The 20,543-nt window shown below is 46.1% G+C and overlaps 1 protein-coding gene across 1 annotated transcript in view; it reads right to left on the bottom strand.

Moving 5' to 3' along the window:
• GALNT17 (polypeptide N-acetylgalactosaminyltransferase 17) overlaps window positions 1–20,131 on the bottom strand; it is a 121,440-nt gene extending 101,309 nt beyond the window's left edge. The window contains exon 1 of the mRNA XM_035139012.3: window positions 18,040–20,131. Within this exon, the coding sequence (XP_034994903.1) occupies window positions 18,040–18,277 (238 nt within the window). The 5' untranslated portion in view covers window positions 18,278–20,131. The remainder of the gene's footprint in view (window positions 1–18,039) is intronic.
• Between the last annotated feature and the right edge of the window lie 412 nt (window positions 20,132–20,543).

Genomic DNA, 20,543 nt, shown 5'->3' with positions numbered 1-20,543 from the left:
TGGTCCCACTGCAAATGAGTTCCCAACTGGACTCCTTTTGGAGTGGGAAAGGGGGAGCATTTCCGTTAGAAGATCAGCAATTTCACATTTGACTTCTTCAAGAATCCTGAGGTGGGTGCCATCCAAATTCAACAATGTGTCAGTTTTTGTTTTATCATTACATCTTAGAATAACTTTCTCTGCTATTTGTATCAGATTCTCAGCCTCCCTGTGAAAGTTAATTCAAGGCATAGGCTGTGAAGACAAAGGCAAAGAATTCATTCAGCTTATCTGCAATCTCCCTTTCCTTCTTTAGTATACCTTTGACTCCCTTGTAACCCAAAGGTCAAAATTAGCTCCCTAGCTGCTTTTGTTATTCTGATATACAGGTGAAACTCGGAAAATTAGAATATCGTCAAAAAGTGCATTTATTTCAGTAAAGCAACTTAAAAGGTGAAACCAATATATGAGATAGATGCATGGCGTGCAAAGCAAGATATGTCAAGCCTTTATTTGTTGTAATTGTAATTATTTGTGAATTATAAATGGAATGTAATTAATGAAATGTAATAGTGATGTTTATTTCTGTATTACTGTAAATATTTGTTTTATTACTGTGGAATTTCCAAAAGAAAGCATTTGTAAAAATTAAAAGTAAAATTAAAAAATAATAAGTCGCATTACTGAAATGAATGCACTTTTCGACAATATTCTAATTTTCCGAGTTTCACCTGTATCTAAATACAGTGGTACCTCTGGTTAAGGACTTAATTCATTCCTGAGGTCCATTCTTAACCTGAAACTGTTCTTAACCTGAGGTACCACTTTAGCTAATGGGGCCTCCCGCTGCCACTGCCGCGCGATTTCTGTTCTCATCCTGAGGTAAAGTTCTTAACCCGAGGTACTACTTCCAGGTTAGCAGAGTCTGTAACCTGAAGTGTTTGTAACCCGAGGTACCACTGTATATCCTTTCTAAGGAATCGTTTTCATTTTCCTCAGTGTGGCACTGTCATCCCACCTCCCCACCCTGACACCTCATTCCACAGGGCAGCATGGGAGCTGCCATTCTTGGAGCAGGATCCATCACAACATAAAAGAGGTGGGTAGTGTGAATGCCAAAGGAGTGCAATTGAGCCCAGGCGATTCCTTACAACGGAGATGGGAAACATCTGACCCATAGGCCATTGCTGGCCCCACCAGGGGCTCTAAATTGACCCACAATTCCAAGCCTTCTGTACCTCAGCTGCCACTGAAAACTGCAGATTCAAAGAGCCATGTGAGCAACTCATGAAGCCCTTTCAAAAACAGCCCAATGCTGCTCTTTAAACCTCTGAAAACTGGGCATTTAAAGGGCAGCACAGGGCTCCTGGGGGGAAAGGGGGGGGCTTTCAAATCACTGTGTGTTGCACACCCAACAGTCCAGAGTTTCAAAACAAACCATCCTCCGTTGTCACTTTTGTTGGAGTTTGCCTTATATATAACGCAGTGGAGAGCAGAGATAGTCTGGTAAGATGGCTGGTTGAAAGAATAAGGAGACTTCAGGTTTATTACTCCCAAGTCCTGGCAAACAAAGCCATTCCGAGTACAAGCTTAGAAGTGGCCATCACAGAGTCAGGAGGTTCACAAAAGGCAAGGCATAAACGGAAGCGACAGCAGGAAGGAAGTCAAGTTGGAGAGGAAAAACCATCTACGGGTAGTTACTCAAGAAGGAACCAGTGAGGGGAGAATAGGTTGCCTTTCTTTCTTTCTTTCTATCACCCACCACTGGTCCAGGACTCTCCTTGCTTGGAGGTTTTCAAGCAGAGGTTGGGGTGCCCATCTGTAATGTATGCTTTAGCTGAGATTCCTGCACTAGATGACCCTTGCACTCGCTTCCAACTCTACAAGTCTATGGTTCTATTATTTTACGAACTATGTCATCAGATGATGGCCAGGTGGGAAGCCCCACCCACCTCTCAAATGTGGTCCTCCAATGATGGAGAGATAAGCATCTGGGCCACTGATCAGAAAAGTTTTCCCACTCCTCCCTTACAATAACCATAAGTAACTTACGGCCCGTTGGTTTCCCTCCATCTGACCTATGGCCTCCCCTCATTGGAGCAAATGTGTGACTGCTTTCAAGCCTAATTGCTCCTTTTGGGGGGCATTTTTTTTGGGGGGGGAGGATAGTGTTAACCCTTCCAATCTGGCCGTTTTGTCCTGAAAACTGCATCCAATGAAAGGCTGTTTACAAGCCTAATTGCTTGGTGGAGAGCACTTTTTTCGAGGGAGTTGTCACAGTTGGTGTGAGCTAAAGAAACCAAGAAAGGTCATGGAGGGCAAAATGCATTCATTTGCTTCCATGCTCATTTGGTTTCTGCCAGGGAAACTTCTGAAAAGGGCCAGAAAATGCAACTTGTCAGCAGAGATCTTTAAAGTTAAATAAAATAAGGAGTGTCTTTAAAAATCATTCTTTCTGCCTTTAAGTAGGTCACTCTGTTTTCGCTATGGAAATCAGAATCTCTTCAAAAGCAGCCTTGGCTCTGAATCTCCCTTATCTACTTAATGCTGGAAGTCTGGGGAATCATCTCTTAAGAGAGGAGGAAAGGCTAGAGCTGTGAAAGAAACACATTCAATTCACCCCACAAACATGTGAAGGAAACTGATTACTTTTTAATCAGAGATGCACCTAATTTCCCACTTTTTAAATGTTCTGATTTATTTATTTTTTAAAAAAGAAGTTATTTCAAAGAGAATAGAAACTGGATGGGGTAGCTTTAAAAGATGAGGGGTTTTGTTAGAAACACGGCAACCCTGTTTTCCATGAAAAAACAGCCAACATGAGGTAATTGGTATATGACGAGAATGAAATAGGCACACAAAACAAAACAAACAGACAAAAAGAACAAGCTAACTAGCACCTATGCATTAGTTATGCTTGAGGGGCTTAAATTCTGGGAATACTAATGCGAACTGACCTGATCCACAGCTCTTGAACTAATGCGCAAATTGAAACATAATTATCTTCCCCATTTTTCACTTCTCTGACGTCTGCTCAGAAAAAAGTACCAGATGTCGTATTTTAAAATAAAAGACGTTTTTAGATATGCACCCATTAATCTGCTACTTCCCCCCCAAAAAAAGAAAAAAGAAAATGTGCATTTATTATATATTTCATCTCAACATATGCACTTATAAATGCACTTTATCCTAAAATACACCAGGGATGTTTAGAAATGCTGAAGTTGAAATAACGATAATATGGATTTTAATGTAAAAAAATAGTAATAATGGAACATTCGCCTGGGGAGCTTGTAGCCAGGGCTGTCGCAACAAACAGCCGCACAAACCTTTGGGAGGCAGAGATGTGAGAAGGCATCAGAGGGAGGGAGGGAACATAAGAGGGACAGAGACCATTGTTGCCCATGGCACCCCTATCATTCAAGGCACCCCAGGGTGCTACAGCACACTGGTTGAAAACCACTGGGTTAAGGGTACCCTTTGGTAACCCTACAACTGTGTTGATTTGTGGATCTCTAGGGCTGCCTTTTATGCTGATCAGTGGGGCCACAAGGCACTTCTCAGATTCACATGCCCAAGCCTCACATAGCAAGGAAGATGCATTCCTTCCAGTCCTTGGTTGATTCAGTTAATATTATTTATTTCTGCTTTTTTTGCAGATCCCCTATGTTGTTACATTTAAATAAATATAGCATTTGTTCACACCACAGTTAAGGTGTCGCAAGTCTTCATCATATGGGCATGATGGCAATTTCTCTTAAAAACAAACTTGGGCAGGGCATCCCTTCAAATAGAGAACTGTCCTCTAAAATAGGACACGTATCCCTGTATTCCATATTCTGGTCCACTGCGGGGAAAGAAGCACAACAGAGCAATTTAATGCCAAGCTCCTGGGCTTGAAAAGTTCTCCCTCCTCCTTGAAACATCCCTTTTATGGTCTGCAGAAGAAATGTAGAATTTATCAGTTCAGCTGTTCCACACGCCATGTGAAATCCTTGCCCAGTTTGCACTTGGTTTCGGCACAACTTCCGGTCATCATGCCACTTCATTACTGCATTATTTTTAGATAACTGCTACCACCATGTTAGAACGTGGGTCAATAACCGTGTGATTTATCGCCAGAAGTAGGAGCAGTTGGAGCAATAAGAGAGATAAACTATCCAACTAGGAATACAGGAAGCTGCCTTATACAGAGTCAGATGTTGATGCTGATGATTACTATATATTTATTTACACCCCACCTTTTCCCCTGATGGGATGGGTGGTCCAGCTAGCTCACTATCGCCTGCACTGACTGGCAGCAGCCCTTCCTAGAGTTACCTGGATCCTTTTGCATGAAAAAGCAGGTGCTCCATCCCTGAACTATGGCCATTCCCATACTTCTTAGACCTTGCAGCTTCCTACACCTTGGCTCTTCCTAACCTGCCTTACACCAAGTCATACTGTTGGTTCATTTCCTCCATAGTGTCTCCACTGACTGGCATTAGCTCTTCTGGATTTCAGACTGCGGCCTTTGCCAGCCCTACCTAGAGATGATGGAGATTGAACCAGAGACCCTCTGCATGCAAGCAGATGCTCTAGCACTAAACTACAGCCCTCCCTCCAGCCAACTGTTAGAGAAGGAAATCCAGTGGGGATTTGGGCTCCTGAGATGAGTTTGTGGGCGTAGACAGAACTCTTTGAAGCACAAATTTCCTCTCCTGTCAAAGACCCAGCAGTGAAAGTAAGCAAGACACAATCCCTTAGGGGTTTCAAGAGGTTAGTTTGGGGATCTTGGAGTTCCTTTAACAACTTGGTCTTAATGATCTGCACTACACAGTTATAAATTACCGGTCTCTGCAGCCACAGTGATTCTCCAGCGGTTTGACATCACCCTTGGTGGAGCACACGTACAATTTTCCCCATTCAATGATCTATGGTTAGCATGGGAATCAGATTTTACCCCCTCGCATTGGTCAAAGATTTGGTCCTCCAACCCAGGCATCCCCAAACTTTGGCCTTCCAGATGTTTTGGACTACATTTCCCATCTTCCCCGACCACTGGTCCTGTTAGCTAGGGATCATGGGAGTTGTAGGCCAAAACATCTGGAGGGCCGCAGTTTGGGGATGCCTGCTCTAACCACATATTCTACGTAGGCAAGGGGGAATTCTTTAAAGAAAGTTCACAGGTGCCTTATGATCCCAGTGTGCCTCAATCATGTTTTGAAAGCATGTCCCTCCTCCCTGCAGTGTTGGGGGGGTAGCATACAGGGCACCTACTGCCATGTGTAGGGGGACTGTATTCATGTAAATAAGAGTTGAGGTTTAGTGGTGATGGAAATTGATTTAATTACCAGTTGAAGATTCTTACTAGACCCTCAGCTTTGCTTACATTCTCTGTTTGTGGGTGGGAATGATAATGTTCGTTGTAAAACTCTGATTACTCATTTGCTGGTCACTGTCTGCTTGGTCATAGCTCAGTGTCGGCAGGGTATGTTTACATATGCTAATTTTAGAGACAAACTGGTTTTAAAAGGTCTTGTTTATTTCCATATATGAAAAACCGAGTCATCAGCTGTGGGTTATTCAGAGAGATGTGGATCCAGTGGACTTTGCAGCCATGCGATGGCTACTTGCAACTTATATGGCAAAACAAACACAGGAATGGCAAATTCCATCTAAATGTGATGTTAAATGGAGATTATACAGAGCCTTGGCCCAGTATACCTGAAGGAGCGTCTCCACCCCCATCGTTCTGCCCGGACACTGAGGCCCAGCGCCGAGGGCCTTCTGGCGGTTCCCTCGCTGCGAGAAGCAAAGCTACAGGGAACCAGGCAGAGGGCCTTCTCGGTAGTGGCGCCCGCCCTGTGGAATGCCCTCCCATCAAATGTCAAAGAGATAAGCAACTACCTGACATTTAGAAAACATCTGAAGGCAGCCCTGTTTAGGGAAGTTTTTAATGTGTGACATTTTAATGTATTTTAATCTTTGTTGGAAGCCGCCCAGAGTGGCTAGGGGAACCCAGCCAGATGGGCGGGGTACAAATAATAAATTATTAAATTATGGTTGTTATTTTGAAGATTGTACACATTGTCATTGTACTCTCTATATGTCATTTATCTTGCTTGGGTTTGATCTATTCCAAGTTTGTTCTGTTATATGGCTCCAGGTATGCTTTAGTCCTCTTTTATCAATAGAATTTTTGCAAAAAGAGTGAACAGCTTGAAGGGAAATAGAAGAATCAACACACACACACACACACACACACACACACACACACACACACATCTAACCAGGTACAACATGGACATACTGATATAAAAAGCTAAAAAAATGATGTGTTCCTTTCCAGGCACCACAGAAGTTTTAATTTCTGTAAACCACCATTGCTTACATATATAACCATTTTAGATACATGTATTTATTTAGGATTTCTAGATCTTCTTAGGGACGCAGGTGGCGCTGTGGGTTAAACCACAGAGCCTAGGGCTTGCTGATCAGAAGATCGGCGGTTCGAATCCCTGTGACGGGGTGAGCTCCCGTTGCTTGGTCCCAGCTCCTGCCAACCTAGCAGTTCGAAAGCACGTCGAAGTGCAAGTAGATCAATAGGTACCGCTACAGCGGGAAGGTAAACGGCGTTTCCATGTGCTGCTCTGGTTTGCCAGAAGCGGCTTTGTCATGCTGGCCATATGACCTGGAAGCTGTACGCCGGCTCCCTCACCCAATAATGCGAGATGAGCGCGCAACCCCAGAGTCGGTCACGACTGGACTTAATGGTCAGGGGTCCTTTACCTTTACCTAGATCTTCTTAGCCCTAAAGTGTGTGCCGCACTACCCTGCACGTCAAAAATAGCTGGATTAATTGGGGCTATTCTAGTTAATATTTGCTGACAGTCCAATCCTTTTGCATTTTCCCCCTAATCACCCTTTTAAGTCATCTAATTTTCACATTATTTTCCATGGGCTGAACTACCACCATTCGTTGAGCCAGCCTCTTATGCTTCACTATAGCACTCAATAGCTTCAGCCACTGTCCTAACAAGTTGTATCAATGAAAAGCAGCTTTACGTCAGACTGCCAATCAATCAGTGCAAGAGCAAACAGTGCAAGCGGCAGTTTTGACACAAAGCTCCCTAGAAAAGAGGCAGTTTCAATAAATGTGATAGATGTTGTTCTTTTGTACAGGGCAGATCTCAGACCCATTGAACCTAATGGACAAAGCTAACTTGGGGCCATTTGGTTTCAATGGGTCTACCCTGAATACAAATTAGCTGGAGAGAAGCTAATGTACTACCAGTCCGCAAACAGATAGGCAAAGGTGAGATAGAGCCATATCCTAACTCCCTTTGAGACAGTCTTAACAGTATGGGCTCTCCTCTTCTGTAGAAATGCTCATGCTTTGCCGTTTCTTGTAGACATGCATCACTCCAAGCACATGGCTCAGAGGAGCCAACAGGCAAGAGGTTGTCTCTCTCTCTGAAAGTCGACCCAATGCATGGTTAAGAGAACCGGGCAGGGCTTCTGAATGCAGGGCAGCAAAAACGCCTGCTTTCAGCACTGTCCATGGCAGAATCTCTGTGGACAGCTCCCCGCTCTCCTGCTTTACTGCAACGGGTTATAGCTCCTTTGCCTAAGTCAGAGGAATTTCCAGCACCTACCCTGTTTCCCCTTTTTTTTAATACCTAGTCATAAAGTAAGCCATGGCAGTGTTTTAAAGCATTTGAGAAATATAAGACATACCCCAAAAATAAGCCATACTTCCACGCCGCTGAAACCAACCCCCACAGGCACCTCCACTCGCAGAGTCACTCCATGCGGCCGGCACTGCAGGAGCGCGATCAGCTGTGAAGCGGCGCTCCTAGCAGTTCAAAAGCACACCAGTGCAAGTAGATAAATAGGTACTGCTGCAGTGGGAAGGTAAACAACGTTTCCATGCACTGCTCTGGTTTCGCTGTTCCGTTGCACCAGAAGTGGCTTAGTCATGCTGGCCACATGACCCGGAAAAACTGTCTGTGGACAAACGCTGGTTCCCTCGGCCAGTAAAGCGAGATGAGCGCAGCAACCCCAGAGTCATCCAGGACTGGACTTAATGGTCAGGGGTCCCTTTACCTTTAAGCTACTGAAGGTAATGGGGCATTATATGTCCAGCTGTCCTTTGTCAACAACAAATTGTCACTGTTTTTTGGAGTTGAATATATGCTATATGGTAATTTATGGACCTAATAGGTATCTAAAGACATTTGCCCATAACAAAATATGTATTTTATCAACGTACATCCAGTATTTCCCCCTTTAACCCCCCCCCCCCGAAAGTGGGGCCCTAAGCTATAGCTTGTTTAGCTTATACATAAATCCAGCACTGCTCCCATTCCACACAGAGTAGCAAATCCTACTTCAGTACCAGCAACAGGGCATACGAAACTGCCCCTGAGTGATAACACAGCAGGGTTTTTAGATGGAAGGAAGAGACAGGCCAGACCGGAGAAGAATGGCAAATCAAGTTGATGGACTATGCCAAAACGGCATAACTAACTGGGAAGCTCAGGAATCAAGAATGGGAAATGTTTTTAATGTATATACAAAAGTGTGGGTGGCACTGTGGGTTAAACTACTGAGCCTAGGGCTTGCCGATCAGAAGGTCGGCGGTTCGAATCCCCGCGACGGGGTGAGCTCCCATTACTCGGTCCCAGCTCCTGCCAACCTAGCAGTTTGAAAGCACATCAAAGTGCAAGTAGATAAATAGGTACCGCTCCAGTGGGAAGGTAAACGGCGTTTCCGTGTGCTGCTCTGGTTCGCCAGAAGCGGCTTTGTCATGCTGGCCACATGACCTGGAAGCTGTACGCCAGCTCCCTCGGCCAATAACGTGAGATGAGCGCCATAACCCCAGAGTCAGTCACGACTGGACCTAATGGTCAGGGGTTCCTTTACTCCACATTGTAGTGCTGGGTAGGTGTCATTAGTGGTGGGTATCAATTAATTAGGTTGATTTGTTTAATTGGTTTAGTCACTTGGACGGTACGTGGGTGGGAAAGGGAAGAGGAGGCAAGCACCCTGAGGCACCTGAGGCACTGTTGCTCGGTCCCAGCTCCTGCCAACCTAGCAGTTTGAAAGCACATCAAAGTGCAAGTAGATAAATAGGTACCGCTCCAGTGGGAAGGTAAACGGCGTTTCCGTGTGCTGCTCTGGTTCGCCAGAAGCGGCTTTGTCATGCTGGCCACATGACCTGGAAGCTGTACGCCAGCTCCCTCGGCCAATAACGTGAGATGAGCGCCATAACCCCAGAGTCAGTCACGACTGGACCTAATGGTCAGGGGTTCCTTTACTCCACATTGTAGTGCTGGGTAGGTGTCATTAGTGGTGGGTATCAATTAATTAGGTTGATTTGTTTAATTGGTTTAGTCACTTGGACGGTACGTGGGTGGGAAAGGGAAGAGGAGGCAAGCACCCTGAGGCACCTGAGGCACTGTTGCTCGGTCCCAGCTCCTGCCAACCTAGCAGTTCGAAAGCATGAAGTGCAAGTAGATAAATAGGTACCGCTCCAGCGGGAAGGTAAACGGCGTTTCCATGTACTGTTCTGGTTTGCCAGAAGCGGCTTAGTCATGCTGGCCACATGACCTGGAAGCTGTACACCGGCTCCCTCGGCCATTAACGCGAGATGAGCGCCGCAACCCCAGAGTCGGTCGCAACTAGACCTAATGGTCAGGCCCTTTACCCTTTACCTTTACAAAATCATTGTAAACAGGTCAAAACATTAGCAGGATTTTAAATACACTTGTAATGTAACAGAACATATAGATGACTTAGGAAGATGAAAAATTGGAGAAGTACTATTTTCAGTTGAAAATAGAATCAGAAGGACCCATGGAAGGGATGGGGGGAGGGAGAGTCATGAGATTCAGAGTAATCTTGATATTTGGATTTTCTACAGTTTTTTTGTATGTTTATATTTTTGAAAATCAATAAAAAAGACAACCGCAGGGTTTTCATAAAGGTGAGGGCAAGGTGTATAAAATAAATAATAATAATAATAATATTTATACCCTGCCCATCTGACAGGGTTTCCCCAGCCACTCTGGGCGGCTTCCAACAGAAAAATAAAATACAATAATCTATTGAACATTAAAAGCCTCCCTAAACAGGGCTGCCTTCAGATGACTTTTAAAAATCTGATAGTTGTTTTTCTCCTTGATGTCTGATGGGAAGGTGCCACTACTGAAAAAGCCCTCTGCCTGGTTCCCTGCAACTTGGCTTCTCGCAACGAGGGAACCACCAGAAGGCCCTCGGTGCTGGAACTCAGTGTCCGGGGAAAACGATGGAGGTGGAGACGCTCCTTCAGGTATACTGGACTGAGGCCATTTAGGGCTTTAAAGGTCAGCACCAAAACTTTGAATTGTGCTCAGAGACGTATGGCACACACAGACCTCTTCTCCAACAGAAGAGTATGGTCAGGGAGCTCAGGAGGAATAATTAAGGGGCCCTGCTGCCTCCTACCATATGCCAGCTGAGGCAGGAGACTCACTCTGACTTATGGTAGGACCAGCCCTGTAGTCTCCACTAAAATCAACAATCTCTCATCTTCCGAAAGATTCCCAATTCCCACTGCAGTTTACAGAATGGCAGCCTGATGTGAGCTGGTCCCTGTGAACTTCATTCCCCCTAGATTCTACCTCTTCTTTGTAAAACACAGATGGATCATTGTAATGGTGGATGAGCACGTATAAACAAGGATCAACAGGAAGATTGCCTCTCCTCTGAAATGCCAAGCTGATTCGCAAAGAAAACACCAATTCCAGCCCTGTGCAACCATGCATTAATTTAATGCTCAAAACTCAAGGAGAGAAGTTCAGGCACACAGCACAGAAAGTTAAGGGTGGTGGGTGGGTGGTGGTTGTTTTTCCCCAGTGCACACACCAAACTGCTTTAAAGCTCTGCAAGAAACAAAGCTATCAAAACAGTGCTTGGCATCAAGATCACGCCTCAATGTGCAAATCCGTAGGGGATGCTTAAGAAGAGAGGGCGGAGCTGGTGGCCTTTGAGTCAGCTTTTTAATTAGATCTCTCACCTGGATTCCTTACAAGTTCCAACCATGTTTCTGCATCCCACACAGCAGCTTTAAAGCTCCCTCCCTGCATCTCAAAAGCGTTGTACCTTGTGAGATTGTAATAGAAATATCTCCACTGTGCCATAAAAAGAAATGTAGCTTGAGGATTTAATTAGCAGCTGTCAGGGGTGACCCATACGGATTGCGGAATTGTTTAACTTGTTCCAAAAGGTACAAATCACTACATTGTGGGGCCGGGGTTGCGGGGGGGGGGTGACGTTTCATAAACTTGATAACCCTTCAATCCCCATCTCTTTCTACCCTACCCAACATCATGATGTTTCCGCTTTATTTACATAATCAGAAATTGCTGCTCTACTCCATGGACTGGAGACACCGTACATAAAACATTAACACCCATATCACCAACCTGTAAATGAACCCAATATTAAAATCACACACAAATAAACCCCACAGATGCACCAGAAAAATCAGAAGAGAGGGGAGGGAACCTTACCATGTATGTGCCCACTTGATCACTTTGAATTGTGGGACTGACATTATTACAGGTGCCATGTAACACTCGTACCTTAGCTGTCACTCATTAACTGTGGCAGAACCTATGCACTTTGGAACTCCCTGCCAATTGACAGCAGGCAGCCGCCTTCACTGCACATTTTTCTTGCACCTGCCTAAAACATTCTTTATTTAGGCGAGCCTACACAGACATATATAACGTTAATGCATTTCAATTTTTGTTTTCTTAATTTTAATTCTCTTCAAATGTCCTTCGTTGTTTTTCACACTCTTCAGTGTTGATGCTAACATTTCTTGTGAACCGCTAAGAGGTTTTACTACGATGAAGCCGTATATGCATCTTGTCAAATGGAAACCACAAAGAAAGAAAAAGTCTGAGCGAGTGCTGCTTGCAGAAAGCCCCAAGTCGTCTTCCCAAATCCCTCTGCGTCTTAAACAGAAAGGGTCAAGTGATGGGGGACACCTCTGACTGAGGATCAATTGTGCTGTTGGCTCCTTAAAATAGAGATTGCAAACGCAGGAGTCACGGTGTGGATCAGAGCCCTGGGTAAGATGGTGATGGGACAGGAGGCAGATAAGAAGTTTAAAATCCCTATCTGCATCAGGGCCCTGATCAATATGAACCTCCACACCTGCTGCATCATCAACATTATTAGCCAAATAAATTTTGTGATTCGCATCTTGTCTATGACCCTGAAACTTTGGAGAGTAGGACTATTACCTGCTTCTGAAAAGCAGGTACAGTGGTACCTCGGTTTACAAACACAATTGGTTCCGGAGGTCTGTACTTAACCTGAAGCGTACTTAACCTGAAGCGAATGCTCCCATTGAAAGTAATGGAAAGTGGATTAATCCGTTCCAGACAGGTCAGTGGAGTAAACTGAAAATACTCAAACCGAGGCGTACTTAAACCGAGGTATGAATGCAATCACAACGGGTGTTGTGCAAAATCCTCTTGGGTGCCTGCAATACTACGGGTTTATTATTTACATTTTATTTTGGCATTTATATCCAAGGAGCTCAAGGTGGCATACATGGTTCTCCACCTCTGCAATGAATACCCACAACCCCCCGTGAGGTGGTCTTCTACTTCTTCTTTGGTGATCACTCATAGCCAAGTAAGATTGTCTTCCATGGACATGGTTTTTAACAGTGAGTTCATAACTGACTGTGAAGGCCAATTCTGGATCCACACGTCCTTCCATAGTGGGGACATTGGTTTCCAGGTGGGAGTTGATCACAGTGTGGATTTGCCATGCGTCCTCTTAGCACGTTTCTCCCTTGCATCCTGACTTTTAGCGTCTTCAAAGCCCATGACGCCTTTGGTAAAGGCTATTCTCCAATTGGAGTGCTCAAAGGTCAGTGTTCCCCAGTTGTCGGTGTTTATACTACATTTTTTAAAGATTTGCCTTGAGAGAGTGGATGCCGATGAAGATATTAAAGAAAAATTGTTTTACTCTCAGCTGGATACCATCCTATCAGAGACGCCTAAGAAGGATAAAATTATCCTCGTGGGTGATTTTAATGCAAGAGTTGGGCAAGATTTCTGTCTGTGGCCCCTGTGAGGTAGGTTAGGCTGAGAGGCAGTGGCTGGCCCAAGGTCACCCAGCAAAATTTATTACCAAGTAAGATTTTGAACCCAGGTCTCTCAGGTCCTAGTCCAACACTCTAACCATGATGCTGTGCTGCTCAGGCATATTAAGCCTAAAATGGAAGACATTGGGAGGTGATCTTGCACAGCCTCCGGGCACCTCCAGATTATCAGTATTTGGCAAGAGAGAAACAAGTGCCTACTGGAACTTTTGGTATAGAGTTTAAGTGGGTGGAAGGGCTCTGTTGCTCTCAAGGGTACCAACTTGAATAAAATATTATGGGGGGGGTCAGGTAAGCCCTGCCCCACATAATCCATCACATGACGCAGTGCCCACACACCATTTGAATGGGAAAGCCCATCAACTTTATGGGTGCCTGGCCCCCTCAAATATTTTATTGTAGGGGCTGAAGCCTTCATGGCCCCTAGGAGTTGGCTGGTACAGTATGGTTGCCCTAGCTCAGGCACGTCCAACTCTATAGCAACTGTGATCTACTCCAAGTATAAAAAACTGGCAGTGATCTACCCATTGTCATTGCCAAGAGTTCTTGAGCTGTTTTAGAGGGGGAACCCAGAGTTGCTGAGCTATTATTATTATTATTCAGCGATGAATACTGTATCGCATGCAGCACTAAAGCGAACATTATTTCTGGTTGCCAATGACGCCACTGTACACTGCTGAGGCAGTGGCGGAAGACGGAACTAGCATCAGGGGAGGGGAAATACAAGATTACTTGCCCAGGATCACGCAATCGACACACGATTGATCGGGGACACCCAGCGATCTACCTGCAGATCGCAATCGACCGGTTGGACATGTCTGCCCTACTACAACAAAACCACTTTTAATAAATAATAATCTGACCCTCAGTGCTTTGGAGACAGATGGATTTAAAAGTGTGGGAAGAATGAATGGATACTGGGGAGGCATGTGAACACCCCACAAGTGAATCAGGATAAATTGAAAGTGAATGCTCATTGTGATATAACCATCCCACAAACAAATGCTGACTAAAGGCTGGATATAATGTAACCTCTGTGTAAGCTTTGTGCAAGAGAAGAAAAGAATGCTCTATAAATAAGTCATCTGGAGGGGCCTTCCATTGAGTCATGGTACTATTGGCTCTGATCACATGACTGCAACCACTGAAGTCTGAGCTAACACACCAGCCTCCTGCTAGCAGGAGGCATCATGCAAAAAAGGTGGTGAGCTTTCACACACAATTTCCTGCTAGCACACGGGGGAAATAAATACGACATATTTTGTTGTATAGTCCTCCCCCTTTCAATTGTACTGTGTCTTACTTTGCATTTTGACTATTATGTTACTTATTTACTGAAAGCCGTCCACAGAACTTCATGTTATACAGTCGCAGACAAATGCTATGAACAAGGCCTACATAATTTGTTGAAGCAGAACAGCAGAGATCATTCAGTTTGTAACTTAATGGTTAATTCTGTTTTCAGTAGGTCAGCTGGTGGGGGGGAGGTGTTTCTTAGTAACCAGGTGGAGTGGCATGATGCTTGCTGAGGTAACATGTTCCCCGATTGGCTATGTAGTTCTGAGGGCCTCTTTCCCTTGTATGTTTGTTTGAATGTCTCCCTGCTATGCAGCACGCCCGAATTAAATAGGTAAAAACCGCTGTTCATTTCTCTTCAAATTATACATTGTTTTTGTTCTGTTTCCTCAGCAAAATGTTATAAGGATTTCTTGTATTGTCTTTTAATTTCCTGGAAGCCACCCAGAGCGGCTGGGTGATAATATATTTTTTATATATTATTATTATTATATTATTATTATTATTATCTTTCTGGATTCCATCTGGATTGTTAACATACAATTTACTTCATGATGTGACCGTGTTCTCCAAATTCCATCTCTCGTGAGGTACAGCTGCCTAGACACCCCACTGGTGTTTTTCTACAGAGAAATAGTGCCGCCATCATCCCTGACTTACAAAGTGGGAAAGTGACATGCTTAAGTCAAGACCCCCCCCCCCACTTCGGTAAAGCCTCATTATTCATCTGCAGCTTTCTAATACGGAGACATTTGTTGGGGGTTTCAAAGGAAATGGATGGGGGCCAAGACAGGATCACAACTATCCCAGGATTCACACATACACACAGGGGAAAAAAATACTTAGCATATGGTTAAGGTCATAAAATAACTAAGAGAAATCTTAGCTGGATCAAACCAAAGGCCCATCTACTCCAACATGCTGTTCCCACAATGGTCAACTTGACACCCCCACGGGAAGCCGACAAGCAGGTAAAAGGTAAAGGTAAAGGACCCCTGGACGGTTAAGTCCAGTCAAAGGCGACTATGGGGTTGTGGCACTCATCCGGAGCCGGCGTTTGTCCACAGCTTTCTGGGTCATGTGCCCAGCATGACTAGACCGCTTTTGGTACAATGGGACACCGTGACAGAAACCAGAGTGCACAGAAATGCTGTTTACCTTCCCGCTGGAGTGGTACCTATTTACCTACTTGCACTGGTGTGCTTTCGAACTGCTAGGTTGGCAGGAGCTGGGACAGAGCAACAGGAGCTCACCCCGTCGCAGGGATTCAAACCGCCAACCTTTTGATTGGCAAGCCCAAGAGGCTCAGTGGTTTAGACCACAGCGCCACCCATGTCTCCTCAGTTGCTATTTAGTGCAACTAATACTCAGAGGCAAACTGCTTCAACAGTGGAGGCATAACTTGTACCCCCACTCCTTAAGTGTGATAGGGCTGTGGCCCCAGGCATTTCAAAAAAGTGCTCCATAAATCACACCTGAGTGATTATCTTATCAGGACTGGAGGAGAGGAACACATGCTGGAAGCCATTACTCCAGGGTAGGGAAATCTGTTTTACTCAAGGGTAGCTTCCTTTCTATTGCCAAGTTGCTGAAGTGATAGAACATAGTTGCCTCCTGGCAGATTCTCCCTCCCCTTTTGCTACCAACAGACGCAACAAAGAGTGAGCATTAACTTTGCCTGTGGGGAGTCGGCATCAAAAAAGCAAACGCACAATGGCTGCAGTTGAAAGCTTAGTGAGGTTCTCTAAAGCTTTCTGTGCTTCAGAAGTAGGTAATTGTGCTGGGTTTTCACACACACACACACACACATGCACAGAGATAACACATGTTGAAACCACTGTGCATACAGATAATCCCCCTCCCAAGGATGATTTTAAGTGGGGAAGGGGAAGAGGGCTGTAGTGAAAGCAGTAAGGTAAAGATAAAGGAAACCCCTGACCATTAGGTCCAGTCGCGGACGAGTCTGGGATTGCAGCGCTCATCTCGCTTTACCGGCCGAGGGAACCAGAGCAGTGCACGGAAACGCCCTTTACCTTCCCACCGGAGCGGTACCTATTTATCTACTTGCACTTTGACATGCTTTCGAACTGCTAGGTTGACAGGAGCTGGGACCGAGCAACAGGAGCTCACCCCGTTGCAGGGATTCGAACCACTGACCTTCTGATTGGCAAGTCCTAAGTTCAGTGGTTTAACCCACAGCGCCACCCCCTGAAGGCAGTAGATATCTACAAAAACATAGGAGGAAAGCAGCCGCCACACTTCAGAGCACACATCTTACTTCAACTCATGGAACATATCCTGCTCATTTCAAGCTTGGAATCTTTGTTAACATCTGGGAGACGTCACCAGACTTCAAAGGAAAAGAGAGAGAGAGTGTGCAGGATTTAACATATAGGAGCATAGAATGCTGTCTTCTACCAAGGCAGATCATTGGGCCTACCTAGATCAGGAGTGAACAAGATAATGGACTCCAGATGTTGGGTTATAGCTCCCATCATCTCTGACTACTTGTTGGGGGTTTGCAGTCCAGCATCATTGGAAGGCCACAGCTTCTACAGCTTTTGATGTGCACCGACTCCCAATGGCTCTCCAAGGATTTAGATACAAGCCTGAATCTGAATATGCCAAGAGCAAAACTGGGAACATTTGCAAGCAACACACGTGCTCTATGATCGGGCTGCAGCCTCTTCTCATAACACTGGAAGTTAAGAACATAAGATGAAACTGCAAGATCATGTCAAAGGGGGTTCACCTACTTCAGGCTTCCTCAACCTTGGCCCTCCAGATGTTTTGAGACTACAATTCCCATCAACCCTGACCACTGGTCCTGCTAGCTAGGGATCATGGGAGTTGTAGGCCAAAAACATCTGGAGGGCTGAAGTTGAGGAAGCCTGACCTAGTTCCTCATCCTGTTCTCACAGTGCCCAACCAAATGCCCATGGAAAGTCCACAAACAACAGTTATATACTGTAAGTGGATAGCTCAGTTGGTTAGACTGTGGCACTGATAATGCCAAGGTTGCAAGCTCGATTCCCATATGGGACAGCTGCATATTCCTACATTTGAGGGAGGTGGACTATATCGATCTCAGGGTCCCTTCCAGCTCTGCAATTCTATGATTCTGCCTCTGACTGTGAAAGTAGAACCTACTCATCAGAGATAGCTTTCTCCTATATGAATTTGCCTGATACTTTTAAAAAGCCATTTAAGTTGGTGGCCATCACTGCTTATTGAAGGAGCAAATTCCATAATTTAACTATGCACCATGATGCCTTATAGTTGTCCTAAGCATTTATACCATTAGGACTCTTAGTCCATATAGCCCCAGTATAATTTACTCTGACTAGAAGCAGCTCTCCAGGCCCTCAGATAGGAATTTGCCCCATCACATGCTATCTGATCTTTTAAGCAGCTGGTACCAGGGGTGGAACCTGGAGCCCTATCCATGCATTTCACGCACACTGGCCTTTAGTTACATTATCTTCCCAATTCATCCCCCATCATCCAGCAGTTTCTTTGCACTGCACCCTAAAGCAGGTCTAACCATAGCAGAAGGATGTTAAAGAAAGCAAGTTCCTCTAGATTAGGAGGAGAAAAAGGAGTTGCACACCTACCATTGAGCTGCCTGTAGACAATGTCTTCCAGAAGTGACAGCCTTTTCAAAACTGCATCCTGGATGGGATTTCCAGCACGGGCAGTCAAGTTGGACACTTCTGCCCTGGGGTGGATTTCGTGGAAGGAGTCCCCACTCTTCACGACAATGGGCCTGCACTTGGCCAGGAAGAGGACGAACCCAGCGACTGCAATCAAGTTTAAGACCAGCAGGACTTTCACTCGCCTCAGAGAAGCCATCAAAGAACTGCCCAAAGTGGGAGATGCAACTCAGGTGACTACTTGGGCAATAACCAAAGGAGAAGGGTGGAAGCAGAAGTCAGATGACCTGCTCTCTGGTTACTTTCACTAGGAGCAAGAGGAGGAGGAGGAGGAGGAGGAGGAGGAGGAGGAGGGAGGAGGTGAGAACACATTTCCCCATCAGCTTGTCCTTGTGGCAAGCCTCCCTCCTTTTTGTTCAGCTTGCACAGCTGGGCTATTCACAGCAAGGAGAAGCGACAAATGTTTGCAGGTGGCGATAATCTTGAAAGGCAGCTCAGATCAGCTCTGCCACTCCAGAAATAGGTGCACCTGCTCCTGGAAAGCAAGCCAACCATTGCTATGTGCAGGTCCCAGTGAAGCAGGGAGGTTTTGAAAATGTCCTTTGAGTTTCCGATCCCTGTTGGAAGGAGTTACTGGAAGACCTCTTCAGCAGCTCCCACCCCAACCCCACTTGCCAGCAAGAGCCTCTTGATGCCACTGGATTTCGGAAAGGCAAACAGCTCAGACTTGCATGAAAACTCTTGCAGAAGGAAACAATTCAACTTCGTTGCAAAGGCTTTGTACTCCCGTGGTCTCTGAAATGAAACTTACTTGGCAGCCGAAGATCCAAATGTCCCAAGGAAGGAGGCCCCAGGATTGTGGGACCCTTGAGGTCCTTTAAAATAAAGCAATAGTTGGACAAGGAAGAACCTTATCCAATACAGCATCGGCTCAGGGACTCAAAGGTTGCAGGAAAAAGAAGATAGGAAACAGGAAGGAATGGCAAGAGAATACAGTGTAACTTTCACAGGGAGGGGGAGACACAGAGGGGGAGAGAGGGAGAGGAATCCTAAGTGGGGTTACTGGGACGCTTCCAGACTTTAGGAAGGGGACCAGGTGGTGAGAGGGGTGACATTCCCCCAAGAAAGGTTGTATCCTGCTTCTCCAACAACTGGGGTGGGGGGTAGACAGGGGCGCACAGGAGAAAGGAGAAAGAGGAAACAAACACGCGTCTCTTTGCTTCTCTTTCCCGATACTTTAAGAACCTTTGGAGAGGGGGAATTAAGGGCTCAAAAAAGCTAATTGTTAGGAAATGCGGAGCGGGGGGGGTGGGGGGGAAGAGGGAGGAAACGTGCAGACAGACAATGACAAAAGACTTCGTAGGAAGGGGGAGGGAGAAGCTGCAGAGAAACAGAAGAGGAGAGAAAGTGACTTTAACAAAGATACGGATAAAAGGAGGCAAAAGATGGAAGCAAAAGGCAGCAACCGCCCGTTCCCATTCTGCTTGGACCCCCTTCTGAGATGTTTTTAATTGGTCTTTAGGGCGCAGCGCCCGCAGCTAAAATGGGAATCGCCTGCGCTCTGGATGTGAAAGCGACATCGCGGGAAGGGGGCGGGGGAGGCGGAAGCAGGTGTTGCTAATAATAGGACCCTCCGCCGCCTTTCTTCGCCTTCGCTCTCCCCTCCCGGGTCGCAGCCCCTCGCCGGCTCGCCAGACGCGCATTCCCTCTCCCGCCGAGGGGGATTCGGTGCTGCGGCTACCCAGCACCCCACCCCGCAGCTCGCCTCCGGTGCGCAAAGGATGTATATCTAAATGGTGGCGAGGCTGGAGAAGAGGATGTGGAGGAAGAGGAGGATGGGGGGGCGGTACCCCGGGAAATCAGGTCATCGTGGCCTCCACGAAGCTTTTCCGAGGGATCTTCCGGGGCCCGAGCGAGGAGGAGGAAGAGGAGGAGGAGAAAGCAGCAGCAGCGATTGTGGTGATCGTGGCGGTGCCTGCGCGGCTGATGGTCCTGCGTTGCGCTCCCCGGCCGCAGCTTCCCATCGCAGCCGCCGTTGGAGCCATCCGCTTTCACTGTGCTCGCAGGAAAGGGGGAGAACAAAATCCCCCTTGCATGGCTCAAAGGAGGCGTTGCAAAGAAAACCTGGGCTGGGGAAAAGAAGGGGAATTGGCCACCGGTTCGCGATTGGAGGCCGGGCTTGAAATGATGCTCTCAACTGCTGCAGGCAGGCAGAAAGAGAGGGGTTCTATGGGGGAGGTTTAAACACACACACACACCCGCACCTAGGAGTTAGGCTCTCTGAACACCACGACACAGGCGCACACCAGTTTTTGCCGAAATTAATTCTATTCGCCCACCCCTGCGGGTTGCCAACTTTTAAACCAGCCCGGGCAGCTTTCCTCTTAAGCACAGTTTAATCTGCAAATGCCCAGGTTTTAAAAAGTCCCTGAGATGGTGACGAAAGCTCCCCCCCCCGCGCGCTG

The sequence above is a fragment of the Zootoca vivipara genome, chromosome 14 (assembly GCF_965207765.1).
Source record: "Zootoca vivipara chromosome 14, rZooViv2.hap1.1, whole genome shotgun sequence".
NCBI classification, from domain to species: Eukaryota; Metazoa; Chordata; class Lepidosauria; order Squamata; family Lacertidae; genus Zootoca; species Zootoca vivipara.
The sequence above is the reverse complement of the archived record's forward strand: the minus strand, read 5'-3'. Positions and strand labels throughout refer to the sequence as shown.